This window comes from Coffea arabica, chromosome 10c (assembly GCF_036785885.1).
Source record: "Coffea arabica cultivar ET-39 chromosome 10c, Coffea Arabica ET-39 HiFi, whole genome shotgun sequence".
Lineage (NCBI taxonomy): Eukaryota > Viridiplantae > Streptophyta > Magnoliopsida > Gentianales > Rubiaceae > Coffea > Coffea arabica.
In genome coordinates, this window is record NC_092329.1 from 1,062,175 (window position 1) to 1,076,132 (window position 13,958).

The 13,958-nt window shown below is 35.8% G+C and overlaps 1 protein-coding gene across 7 annotated transcripts; it reads right to left on the reverse strand.

Annotated features, from left to right (window-relative positions):
- Positions 1-2,209: 2,209 nt before the first annotated feature.
- Positions 2,210-10,077, reverse strand: LOC113713479 (protein ECERIFERUM 2-like). Of its 7 annotated transcripts, none has more exons than XR_011822555.1 (5): positions 9,504-10,077; positions 5,663-6,653; positions 4,198-4,764; positions 3,683-3,711; positions 2,210-3,486 (listed from the first exon to the last, which is right to left on the reverse strand). XR_011822555.1 is itself a non-coding variant. In XM_027237206.2 (2 exons), the coding sequence occupies exons 1-2, from the start codon at positions 9,933-9,935 to the stop codon at positions 5,766-5,768; spliced, it is 1,320 nt and encodes a 439-aa protein (XP_027093007.2). In that variant the 5' UTR covers positions 9,936-10,077; the 3' UTR covers positions 5,553-5,765. The 7 variants fall into 7 exon arrangements, 1 of the variants encoding a protein (XP_027093007.2); XR_011822552.1 differs by having other exon boundaries at positions 2,210-3,569; XR_003453547.2 differs by lacking the exon at positions 4,198-4,764.
- Positions 10,078-13,958: the final 3,881 nt, after the last annotated feature.

The window sequence follows — 13,958 nt, forward strand, 5'->3', positions numbered from 1 at the left end:
AATTAAAAAATATGTTAAAAGAAAACTAAAAAATTTTTTGGAGAAAAATTCCAACCCAAACAAGGTTTTAAATCATTGTCTGGATAGCTTTTTTCAAATAAATATTTCACTTGCATTGCAAACATATTTTTAAGTCCCTTTGTTATCATTTTTTATCTTGCAAATATTACATCATAACAAATACTATAATAATTATTTTAAATAATATTTTAAATAATACTTTTTCCAAACACACTGTTTTTCTTGTTAAAAGAATTAGTGTTCGACAATTTCCAAGCCCTTTGGAAGCAGGCAATCAAAACAAAATAAAAAAACAGGATGAAGATGTATCTGACAGTGATTTGACATCATGAATAATAAGGATACACCAATGGCACGCAATTGAATTTGCCGCTGTGCCTGTGGCCAGTGGTCACTGCCCAACCTTCTATCACCAAAAATTGGCACAATATGTGATGGTTTTCGTTGATCATTTTCGATGTAGTTTTTATTTATATTGAATCCCCTACCCCTCTAAATTAGACTAGTTTAAGTTATAAGAATCTTATCGTTGCAAAAAAAAAAAAGAGAATTAGGTGCTTTTTATTGTTTTCTTTTTTTGTAAATCTACATATAATGTTCTGTCGCAACTTTTAGCCTAATTTGGAAGTTGGGATGGAGATATTTTTCAGCTTCCAATTCAATTTTGAATTATTAGGTTGTTTTTGTCTTTAATGACTGCATTAAAGCATTTACTCATACTTTTTGTTTCAGTTTACCATTCAAATTACATTAATTTTGATTGCAAAGTAGACAATACTTTTTTATGCTTTGAATTATTAGGTTGTTTTTGTCTTCAATGACTGCATTAATCCATTGACTCATACATTTTGTTTAAGTTTACCATCCAAATTACAAAATGGAAGAGAGAAACTGTGTTTTGCCAAAAAAAATACTTCATCCCTCCCATTTTAATAGTTTTGTTTTCCTTTTTTATCAATCTCAAATTATAGTTTACATTTTAATTGAAAAATATAATTAACTTGTAACTTTTTTTAATATACCCTTATTTAATATAGTTTGTTATCAGGGAGTACAACCTATCTTAATCATTAATGATTCATGCCTTGGTGGTGCAACTTTCCATAATATTGTTGTTATAATTAATGTAAATATATAGTGATTAATCATACTCCTAATATTAATGTAAGTGTATTGTTGTAATTAATGTTAAGATACAGTGATTAATCCTACTCCTAATATTAATGCAAGGATATTTTAAAAAAATATTATGTTAGATTTACTTTTTCAATAATATTAACTAATTTTTCTTAAAATGTGTGAAAAAAGAAAAAGAAAAAGTAAGACTACTAAACTAGGATAGAGAAAGTAACCTTTTTCCAAATTGATGTAAACCTGTACATACCTTTTGGACTTGACAGTAACTAATATGTGTTTCATACTTTATTCTTCTTTAGTTTGGAACTTGGAAGTGCAAATCCCTTTTTAAAAGAGAAAATAAAACATTAAACTTCTAATGCAGCGTATAATCATTTTTGTGCACAAGATGCAGTTCTCGTAGTATGAACTTGTTAATTGCGTACCTGTATACTTTTCTTTTCTTTAAAAGCGAGCCATTAAAATTTCAGATTGCATACTACCTTTCTACAGCTTGCATGTTTTTAATAGCGTAGTTAATGAAGGTTTTCATTAATTTTTAGGATTAATCTTTATGGTATATACACTGCCAGTATTGAGAATGATAATTATGCAAAATTTGAATTTAAAATTCGACTTTTACACATATACCGTAAATTTAACAATTAGTGGTATTATATACATTGTTAGTGTATATAAGATTTACTCTAATTTTTATACAGTGTTTTGATGTACACATATGGCCACTAAATATGCCAATTGCTATAATAAGAATCAATTAGTGCAATTGAACTGCATCATGCGGGAAGAATCATTCATATGCTTAGTTTTGTAAGCTACTGTAAATTGCAATTTACACTTTTTATGTGTATTTGAATTTGAGTATGTTTTTTGCTAGGAAATTACCATTGAGTGTGTTTTTACTTAGTAGGCAACTGATGATTACGGTATGATGCATTTGCTCTCGCTTAATATTAATTTTTTTTAAGGCCACCTAATACTAAGTAATTGAAATGGAAAATTTCTATTTCATAGTATGAACTTGTTTTTTTGTATGTACAAATACTTAATATGTATAAGTTCATCGTATATACCAATACACAATATATACAAAGCACACAATAATGTGTATGAATCCAAATACAAAATTCGATGTATGAACTTGTTCATTGCACATACAAATACATAGTTAGTATGTTCAAGTTGGTGATTTGTCTTAAAAATATTCAATAATTAAAATTGCAACTTTTCACACACATTTTCCCACACTCTATATAAAAGTGAAATGGATCTTAATTTGGTCACTGGGCCAATGGCTCAGTGGCCACCAGGGAGGGACTTAAGTTGGTGAGGGTTCAAACCTCATCAGCAGTGAAAAAAATCTAAGGATTGTGTCATAACACTCCCTTGATCTAGTTAGGTCTGTATACCCACTAGCCCCTACAACAGCCTCCTTAGGCTCCCCCTCCCCTTAGTTAGGTCTGTATCGTTGTTGAAAAAAAAAAATCTTAATTTGGTGCATAAGGAACAGGAGCAGTTGTTGAGTGTTGGGACTGGAATTAATGTAATCGGTGACGCATAAACTTTTCTCTCTCGTCATTAAAAGGGGCGACAAATGCGTACACAAGGAATTAACTCCATACTTTGCTGAGGACTAGGTGATGTTCACCGTGCTTGCGCACGGTGGTACGTTATAAGTATGCCCAGGTTGAGAGGACAGTAAGCATTTGTTTAAAAATAGATTTGTTGTACAGAGAAATTATTTAGCTGACCGTGCTTGTTTTTGAATTCTTAACAGGGTTACAGAATATATATTGCAAATGTAAGCACATTTGTATTTTTTTGTCCTATAACCTTTGACATGCACTTTGGTAGCTCGTTAGGAGTGAGTACGAAGGCATTGAGGTTAGAAAAAAGGAATGTTTGGAAGCATTCGCGTGTTCGGGGTAACTTTTTCAGCAGGAGAGAATTTGAATTGGTAAGTGGATTTTCGTTAGTGGATGGCGTTGTCACAGCAGGCAATTGTATGAGAGCCGAAACACCAGACAGAGAAACAACAACTCAATGGATACAGAACCTGGTAAAGATGCTCGATGACCACCCAAAGTAACATTGGCAGGATCAGCAAAAGAACTTTGTTTAGGAGGTGGACACTGGCTGGTTCCAACATTAGCACGATAGGCACTACATGGCTGATCAGAACCAGCAGAAACACGAACACCTGTGTATATGCCTGGTGAAGCCGCTTCCTGGACATCAGCTCCGCGTTTTCTTTTTGAGAGGCGAGCTGTAGGTCCAAGACCCGAAGGAGCAAGGGCCATATTTTTTTTCTTTGCAGCATTAGCTTCCCTGTAGCGCCGCAAAAGGTCATCATTCTTTTCCCGTGCGGGTTGTAAGAGTAGCCCATGAGCATGAAGAGAAAAAAGAAGAGGCTAAACAAATGTATAAAAGATGGAATGAGCATGAAGGCTAAGCAGCAACAAAAAGTTTGATTGATGACGAAGTTCTAGCAGCAAAGTTCACACAGGGAAAGAGTAGAGAGTACCTTTAACTGAAGGAGATGGAACACACAACCTGCATGCAAGAAACACAAGGAACGGACTGAACGTTAACGACACATGAGTTGAGCAAAACAGCAGTGGCACATCTAGGAAAAAACAACAAAGAACAGTTCGACGAACAAGGGCACATGGAATGACAAAATAAGCAAATAAAACCAAGCGCATACGGCTAAGAGGAGTAGCAGTAGCTTCAAAAACACCAGCATGTAAAACAATGGGGCTAAAAAGAAAGAAAGGCGCAAGTAAGGGACTAACAAAGTCAACGCACACAACATGACCAGCCAAGCCGCGGATAAACGTAAACCATCTAAGTAGCAGGCACCATGGAAAAACAGTATAGGGACAGGAACTAATCTCACAAACGAAAAAAGCTAACCAGTGAACAAGCGAAACTTGAGTGCAGAGTGATAGAACCACAGCCTAATTAAGCTCAGAACCTGGATAGGAAGGAAGCAAGAAATATAAAAAAAGAACCTCAAAGTAGAAATAGAACGAGAACCTCTTCCAGCTAACAGCAGCAAGGAGTATATTGGCGGTGAGAGGAAGAGCCCCAAAAATGCAACAAAACCAGCGAAGGTTGAGGAACAGGTCCAAAATAAGGTGGAGGAGAGGAAGGGATGGCGAGGCGCCTGCAAGAAGAAGGACTAAAAGCTACTCTCCACCTCCGGCCATGGAAAGGCGGGCCAAGAAGCTCCATGAAAAGCCGTAAAGAGTGCCCGCGTGCTTAAAATCCGAGCAACCATTAAGGCGGTTGAAATTAGCGCACAGTCGGCCTGCATGTATAGCTGCCATGTCTACTCTAAAATTATATATTGATGATGATTATTGATGGACAGCGATATATTAAGGTTCCAGGGTCCTGCTATCTGCCTTTAATTTAATAGGAAGCTAATCATCACCATCCCAATTTTAACAGCTCAATACAATATGAAAAGCACGCTGCTTAGCAAAGATGCTATAATCAGTGCTGGGTTCCAAGGAGCTTTCGTATAAGGTTGCTAGCAGAGATGCTATAATTAGCGTTGGGTTCCAAGGACAAAAGGCATTTGATGGAGGACGCCGATAACTTGCAGAATAAAGAAAAGAAGAAAGACGTTGGGTTCCAAGAAAAAAGAAGAAAGAACGAACAAACAAATAAAATAAAGGAAAAATATATATATAAGATTTCCAGCTCGGGCCACTTTGACAACCCGCACGTGAGACAATACATGGAGGACGACCATGCTTTGGCAGCCCCTTCCCAATTTATATACATTCTTTAAATAAAATAAAGGAAAAATATATATATAAGATTTCCAGCTCGGGCCACTTTGACAACCCGCACGTGAGCAATACATGGAGGACGACCATGCTTTGGCAGCCCCTTCCCAATTTATATACATTCTTTAAACGAGTGGAGGTGTTTTGGACGACATCTTTGGTCATAAGTCTTCATGAACAAATAAAAAATAAGCATGAATGGATGGACCAAGGAGAGGAGACACATGTACTTGTGTTTTGATGTATAAATACGTGTTATTGTAGTTTCAGGGCAAAAACCCAATTACGTGTGTTTGGATTAGCTGTTTTTTGGGTGTTTTTTAAAAAATTTTTACTGTAGCAGTGTATATAAAATTTTTTTTTGAAATATTTGATATATTGTACGGATGAGATGTTTTTTGAGTTATTATGTGTTACTGTAATATTGCATTTGAAAATCTTATTTTTGAAAAAAATGACCGATCCAAATATTTGAAAAATTAGTTTTTAAAAAATTGAAGGATCCTTCCACTTTATTTGCATACATTGATTTGACTTGCCTGAATTTTCAATATATTTTTTAATCATTTTTTTTATTTCACATACTCACATTAATTAAAAAAAGTGATACAATAATATTTTTTCATAAAACTATCTCAAATAATTTACTATCCAGCCATACATGCGTATGCATTTCCGTAAAGACATGAACAACGCAAACTTACAAGAAACCGAGAGATGAAACGCGTTCGTTTGACAAATGAACGATCAAATATTCAGCAACTTCCATCTCCAGCCAACCAAGGATTTGTCCAGGTTTTCAGCTGATTAATGTATACCCCACTCGCTTCCAAGTCGATACTTGAGTTCGTCGAGTTGATTTTCGGGCAGAATCAAATTTATTACCCTTCCCCCTTCATCTTTGCCACTCTCAGTCCCAGGAGGAGGTCCCGGCAGCACCAAAACTGCACCTTCATCCCCAACCCCACTTACAGAATAACTTGCAAAAACTGGTTGATGATGGCCGCTCATTTTCAGCCCGTAAATATTCATCTTCTCCAAATTTACAAAGGTGAGACGGGCGCCGTATAAGATAAAGTCGCGAGACTCTCCATCATCACTGCCCTTCTGATACATCACTCGTTCAACTAAATGGGTCTCGTCCTCCTGTTTCCGAGCAATCAGCCTGGCCAAGTCTGCTAAATCAGCCTGTGCAGGCGGAGCCTCAGCCGCTTCAATTGTGCTAATGATGACTCGAGAATTGCTCGGCAGTCCATTTTCTTTATCCCAAGTGCTAGAGATTAATGTCACAACTTTAGGCTCTTCTGCTTTGCCACTTGTCTTGGCCAAAGACTTCCATATCACTGCCGAGATGACTTCAAAGGGCTTTGCCAGTTTAGCTTCTTCGGTCAAACGATTCAACTGTTTTGGAGTTACGTGGAAGGAATGGGCTCTCATTTTTCTGTGATTGGGAATGAGCCAATGGCCACCATCCGACTCCAGCAGTACCCTCTGGACAGAAAGTGGTACCTTGGCAAGTGGGGAGGGGAACTTTTTTCGGTTTTTGGGGTTGTGGGCGTCGAGATGATGAGGTGGCACTTGACCTGTCAAGATCTGGCCCCACATGTTGATGAAGTGTGAAGCTGAGAATGCATCTCCCACAATATGAGCCCAACTTAGTCCAATTGAGATTCCTCCACATTTGAACCATGTGAACTGAGCACAAATCAAGACGGCACGTTACATTACATTAATGTGAATGATGAATGACTACTAACTGCTATATATGCAATTTGGACAAAAAATGCACAGGTCGCCAATGTTCTTGGAACCGTGCCCTTGAGTTGAGAGGACGTGGACCCAACGTTTGATTCATAACACTAATTTCAGACAGCTCCCCCAAATTGTAGGAACTGATTTTTACTTAATACTTTTTAATTTGTTTTGGGAAACAAAATTATGGATTCGCTAACAATTGCGTCAAAGGTCATGATTGCCTTCATTTCTGTCAAATGAAAACTTCTTATTTATAAAATATTTCTACTACTTGAAAGTGCATATATATATATATATATGAAACTCAAATTACAGGCCTGTTTGGCCAGCATCCAGTTTGTTTGTTATAAGTTTTTTAATAACTTTAATTATAATAATTTTAAAAAATTTCTCAAAATTTTACGAGTTTCAAAAATTTTTCTTACAATCTCTACGGTAAGTTACAGTAAAATTTCATACAAACATAAAAAAAAATTCATTAGTCAAACGAGGCCTGTATGAATAGGGGGCTTCGTGATGTATATGTATAATGTATGTGTGTATGTATACACACATTTACTACTACTACATGGAAAATTTTTCTCTGTGTTTCCAACACAGAAAAAGGGAAAAGTTCTATAAGCGGTGGTGTCTGCTAGCAAGCTGTATGTGAATACACACAACATAGTCAAAGAATGTGAGAAGTTGTAACTTGTACGTAATATGCTAGCCAATTTTGCCTTTTGAGGCAGGTGGATGGGTAGTTGGTCATCGTGCATGAGCTCTGTTAAGGAGTAAGTTGAAGACTTGAAGAAAGAAAGGGTAGTTAATGACTCGGCGTGCATTAAAACTTCACTCTTTCTCCGAGAAATTAAACTAAGTACCTCACGTCTCTTTTCAATTTATTGGCCACGTCGATCGGTACGGTTACTAGACAAAGTTGCATCTCTGGATGGAAGATCTCCTATTGGCATCCCATCCCCTATTGACTTTTACATTTCATGCAGTATCATTTAGATTCTGCTTTGTGTACTTCAAACTCTCTACTTTTGTGCATAGGATGGCTGGCTGACTGGCTGGCTACAGACATGTCAACCGGGGGCCTAATGAGTTGGATTTTCGTGAGTTTAAGTTCAGCTTATTTAATTTAAAATATTTTCATATTTTGGCTATAAGTTTCGGATTCATAAACGTGAAATTCATACTCAACTCACGTAATATTTGAGTTGTGAGTCTTAATTGGGCTTAACCTAAACTCACTTATTACTCCTTAATTTTTTTAACATAATTGTTATAACTATTAAGTTGTCAAACTAATTTAACATTTACAAGACTATAATATTAAAATTAAACATGAACAAATAATAGTTCTTAAAAATTATATAAACCAAAAAATTTTCAACAATATTTATATTTACTTCGTTCAAAATGCATGAAAGATAGCAATAAAACATGTGAACGTAAACCAATATATCTGTAAAAGTTGAAGCTTTTTTTTTTATAATCTTGTGATTTGAATCCAAACATGCATGATGATTTGTGTTTCTAGACCAAAAAGAAATCAATCAATATGATGCCAATACAAAAATTTACTCAACCAATAAAAAAAATTAGAGATTCAGTTATGCATTACTAATATTGACTCTCAAGAAAGCTCATGGAAGAGTCTTTAGATGTATTTTTGTAATTTGTAATTTATATATATTTAGTATTTAATTTGGATATATAATTATACATGATATCAAAATATAAATATTATATATATAGGTAATTAAAGGGTCGGGCTTATATTGGTTTTGAGCTTAATAAGGCCCAAACTCAGCTTATATTTAATTGGAACCTATTTTTTAGGCTCAAACTCAGATCGACTCACTAAAAAATCGGATTCATCGGACTTTTTGTCGGGTCGAACGAGCTGAGTTCGACCTGGCCCAAACCCATTGACGGTCCTAGCTGGCTGCATATGGTGGAATTTTTACAGGTTTATTGTGTTGGTTTTGATCTTTTCTTGTATTGGATGGATGAGGGGTACCGTCCGGTTGTATATTGCTTCATTTCTGAAAGCAACCATTAAACCAAAAGAAAAAGAAAATCACAAACTTTTGTATGTCAATTATTGAGGATGTGATTGATGTAGCTTGATAACCACAATGGAACATGGAATTTAATTAGGGACCAAATTAAATTAAACTCCTCCCTGCCCCCCAACAGCCACTGGCCATTCGATTGATGTTCATAGAGCAGTAATCTAACATAGCCAGTCATTTTGTGATTGGTTCCTGCTTGACACCATCTAATTCCCCCATCAGATTTCCAGATTAATTTGTCCACTTGCTTCCTGGTTTTATGCTAATCTACTAGCGGTAGTATAATTCTCTCTTGAAAGGGAAGCCAGAGGGAAAGATGAACTAATTAAAGATTTGTGTAGGTCAATATCTCATTCCGAAGCTAGCATTAGAAATCAATTATTGTGTTTCTAAAGATAAAACAACACTAAAGATTGCACCAATACATCAAATGCTCATGATGCGTGTATGTATGTATGTATGTATGTATACACACAGGAAGATGCATCACAAAATACCAGTATTAGTTTAAGGTCGTACTAATCAACCCCAGAAGGATTAAAAATAATTATATATTATCCAAATTCTTGAGGCTGACCAAAATGAACAGTCTTAGTAATTTTGTCAATAGATTATTTAAGTTTTGAAGATTTTAATGCATAATCCTTGTACAAATGAAGTATGCACTTCCAAAATAGGAAGGAGGAGGAGGAGGAGAAGGGAGAAGTGAGTTGGTGCTAATTACCTGGACAAAAACAAGAGGAGTGAATCCGGCATCAGGAGCAAGGAACTGGCTGTAAATTAGCTGATCGTTGAGGGAATCATCGTTGAAAGCCAGCCATTCATCCAAAGTTTTACTGCACTTTGCCTCGGCAATACGAACACCGCTATCATTGCATTTGATGAATGGTCTTCCATCTTCGGACTTTCTAATTCTCCCCGACAAAGTGGAGTAGAGGGCTAAGCATTCAAACATTGGTTTTTTCAGGTCATTTATGGTTAGCCCTCGTGCTGCTCCACTTCTAAAGAAGTATATTCCCTTGACATAATGCAGCTTCAGCATCAAGTCCATGTTGCTGAGTTCATGGACCTTATCCTCTCCGGTGATGCTCGCCGGGACCACCGACGACAGCCTTACGTCGTAAACGGCGGCGTTTTCGCCCGCTGTCGATACCATATCTTGATATATGATCAGACAAGGAGGTGCAGAGAAGGTGAGATCTTAAAGGAAAAAGGAAATTGGTGCCGAGCTAGCTAGAAATGGACTAAAGGAGAAGTGTAAGACTTTTCATTTAGAAAAGAATATGATTTGATTATATGAGGGGGAAGAGGGGCACTATAAATAAATATGAAGGGGAAGAGGGGTACTCTTTTATCTTTGCGTTGGACCATTTGTTTAAGTTTACAAATGGAGGGGGGGAATTGACGCACAAAGACTAAGGCCCGTTTGGATAGCCATTTTACGCCGAAAAATTGCGTCGTTTTCTGTTATCACATTTTCTTATTATCTTTTTTCCTCCCATACATCAAATCGTTACAGTAATTTTTCATCAAAAAAATCCAAGAAAATGCAATCCAAACGAAATTTAAAAGGTTAGGCGTCAAGGATCAATCAGATCTGGTGGGAGTTGAAAGTTGTGGCATCTTGCAAATTAATACTTATTAGATTCAATTTTGGAGTTGGATATTATTGGCTATAAAAATTGGACTACATATTCCTTTTCTCGAGGGTCTTCTTCTAACGAATTGCCCGCAACCACCTGATACTCTTGTTTATGTGGCAAAATTTAATGAAAGCTAATTTAGTGGTTTGTTTTAGAGAGAATTGTAGTTTCGGTGTTAAATGCTTTGGGTTTAAGCGTTTTTAGTCTCTGAAGTTTGGATGAAAGCAAATATATAGTTCTATATTTTTATGCACATTTAGTCCTAATGACTGATTTTGACCAATTACTATCGGAATCTGGTCATGTGCCAGCAACTAATTTTTGGGGAAAAAATTTGAAAAATTCTTCAATAAAAAATTGCTAGCCATAATTTATAATAAAAAATAACTAATTACTCATATGCTAGTAACGTGAATAATTAGTTTTTAACCTATTTTTTTTTCTACCAACTTAAATTTTTGTATTTCTAGATTAAAGACTAGTGTTGAATCAAGTAGAATACTTAGTGTTTAGACTTATATTATATGAATATACGAACAGGGTTTAAGTTCGACTCGAATATCAAAAGAACTATAAGTATTGCTTGAATTCAATTCGTTTATTCGTATAAGTATTCGAGTTCAAATTCGAGCTCGGCTTGTTAAACTAAAAGAGCCGAATTTGAGCTCAAACTCGAGTTCAAATTAGAGTTTAGAGATGATTTAATTATATGTGAATAAACAATACATTATTTAGAATGAGTTTGATTGTAGTATTTCTTGGTTTAAAAAAATAATAGTTTTTGTATAATTAATTTTTTTAGTAAAATACAATATATATTTAATAATATTAAATATTAAATATTTTTATTTTTATAATTATATATGTATTCATGAACTTCTAGAATAGTTTGTGAACGGGTTCATGTTCGGCTCAATTATTAAATGAGCCTAATGTTGTGTTCGAGTATCCCTTGATTTTTTTAATAAACCAGTAAACTTTTTTTGAACTCGAACGAATCGAACGTGGTGAAGTGCTCGATTCATTAGCAGCTCTACTACAAACTAATGACTCGGGTGATTGGCTTGAGAGTAATTAGTCTTATTTTACTACAAATTATGATCAACAATAGTTATTTCAAGTTTTTTTTTTATTTTTTAAATATATCAATTGCCAGTACGTGATATCATGTGATCGGATACTAATAGCAATCGGTGAAAATGAGTCAATAGGACTAAATGAGTTTAGAGTTTGAATAACATTTGGGACTAACATTTACTTTCTTTCAAACTTTATGGATTAGAAGGGCTCGTGCTCTCAAAACTGTAATTCTCTTTTTATTTAACACTTCCGACCCATGCAGCTGCACCTGCAGCTCTTGACGTCCGAAGTGCAAATAACTAAATAGTAGCATATGAATGAATTGAGAGGGGTGGAAAGAGCTTGCCTCCATCTAATGCATCAAACGTTCTTCAGATCTACTGGACTTTTCCATTGAATTTAAGATTGTGAAAATTACTGGAAACCTGTCCTTGTCAAACTCACGGGTACCTCACTACCTTGAAGAAATCAACAACATTTCTCGGCAGCAAACAGAGCCACACAAATCCCACATTACAACGGTGCCTTTGGATTCGAATTAACTATCTATATATATATATATATATATATATATATATATGCAATGCCTGTGCCGTCCCAAACACTGGAACTAATTACGATGAATACTTTCTGATGACTTGCTCACACTCGATCCCTTAGTTTGACTTAGGGGTGCAAACGAACGCGAGCGGCTCGAGTCGAGCTCGAACTCAAAATATTAAACTCGTTAGTTCGCGAGCCGGCTCGCGAGCTCGAGTATATATATATATATTTTTTTAATTTTTATTTTTAATAGTAAAATTACATAAATATTCTTAATATTTTATTATTTATTAAGAAAAAATATTATTTTATTTATTTTTTTAAAAATAAAATAATTATTTTTTATTTTTTTCGAGCTTCGAGCTTGAAAATTACCAGCTCGTCGAGCTCGAACTCGAGTTCGAGTTCGATGAAATTAAGTTAAGGCTCAACTCGATAAGGCCAAAGTTCGACTCGGCTCGACTCGTTTGCACCCCTAATTGACTAAGAATCCTGTTATGTGCTCAATTAATGAAAATGAGGCATGTTTTAAGAGTAGAAAATTAATGATTAATTTCTTTTTTTCTTAAACTATTTAGATTAACGAGTAGAATGTATCTAATGGATAATTCGAACCTGAAACGAGAAGATTTGGTGATAAGAGTTAAAATCCTTAGGGTTATCCGATTGGGTTTCGCAAAAGATTTAAATATGTGAATGAGGATTGCATAAGAGAGATTTTTGAGGGTATCCGATTCACGATTCACTGCTGTCCCTTTTATTTATGAGAAAAAAGAAGAAGATCATGCCTTGCTGCTTTGCCATTAGATGTATCAAATCACATCCAATTTTTGTTGACCTCTAAATTTACCCAAATAAGATTACAGCCTAGATGGGATCTTGGATTAGACCACCCAACCTGATCGAGGACACATTCCCTTAAGGGCACCGTCAACAAAGCCCTGCATTTATTTATTTTGGTGCAAGGAAAATCCTATGCTTTATCAAAGGAAGGGAAAAAGGAGAGGATTATTTTTTATTATTATTATTTTTTTGTCATCACTGTGGATATCCGGGTCTACACCCGACTAATTCCACAGCGCTTCAGCAGAGCGGGTCCGACCGATGCTGAAGAAGATAACAACTGGGTTGCTGTCCGGGATCGAACTCAGGTGGTACTCACCTATTTCCACCGGCAGACCAACCCAGCGCGGGCAGAAAAAGGAGAGGTTTTGAGAGATCCATCATTCAGCTATCATCACCTAAACAACATCGTTCCTACCGATTAGGTTACAACTCGGAAACGAAAAGTCCCGTTACTGGGGAGGATGTCCTCGTAATTTGCGGTTTCAATCATATATTACCAGTAGTATAATTAAAGTTTTTTATACCATCTGTTTTTCAACCAAAAAAAAAAGAAAGTCGTTTAACCATTTGGTTTGGTGATGACATTCATTCTTACACCGCAATATTGAAGTTAAGTTGTGCAAGAAACTGAAATGTGGTGTACGAATATCGTACCCTTTATTTATTGACAGCCTCCTTTAAGAGCGTACAATTGGTGTATGAAGCTGTACGTGATGGGAAATAATGTGCATTGATTGTAATTTGGGCCCAAGGCGGTGGGGGTCCCCTTCAAATCTAGGGCTTTGTTTGCGAGGGTGTCTAGACCTAACTGGTCCCCAATCTCAGGAGGAATCCCAATTCCGGGACACTTACTCATGTTTACCACCGGAGTACCAGACCAGAGAATTAATGGTTGCTAATTACTTAGGAGGAACTTAACAGTAGTTGATACCCTTAGCAAGGAGAGGGGGCCAGTATAATTAGGCATGCTATACAATTGCTACTATAGTTGTACTTTTTTCACAAGGCATGGTACATTTAAAATTACCACTGTATTAAATTATTGAGTTGATGTACAATAAAGAGAC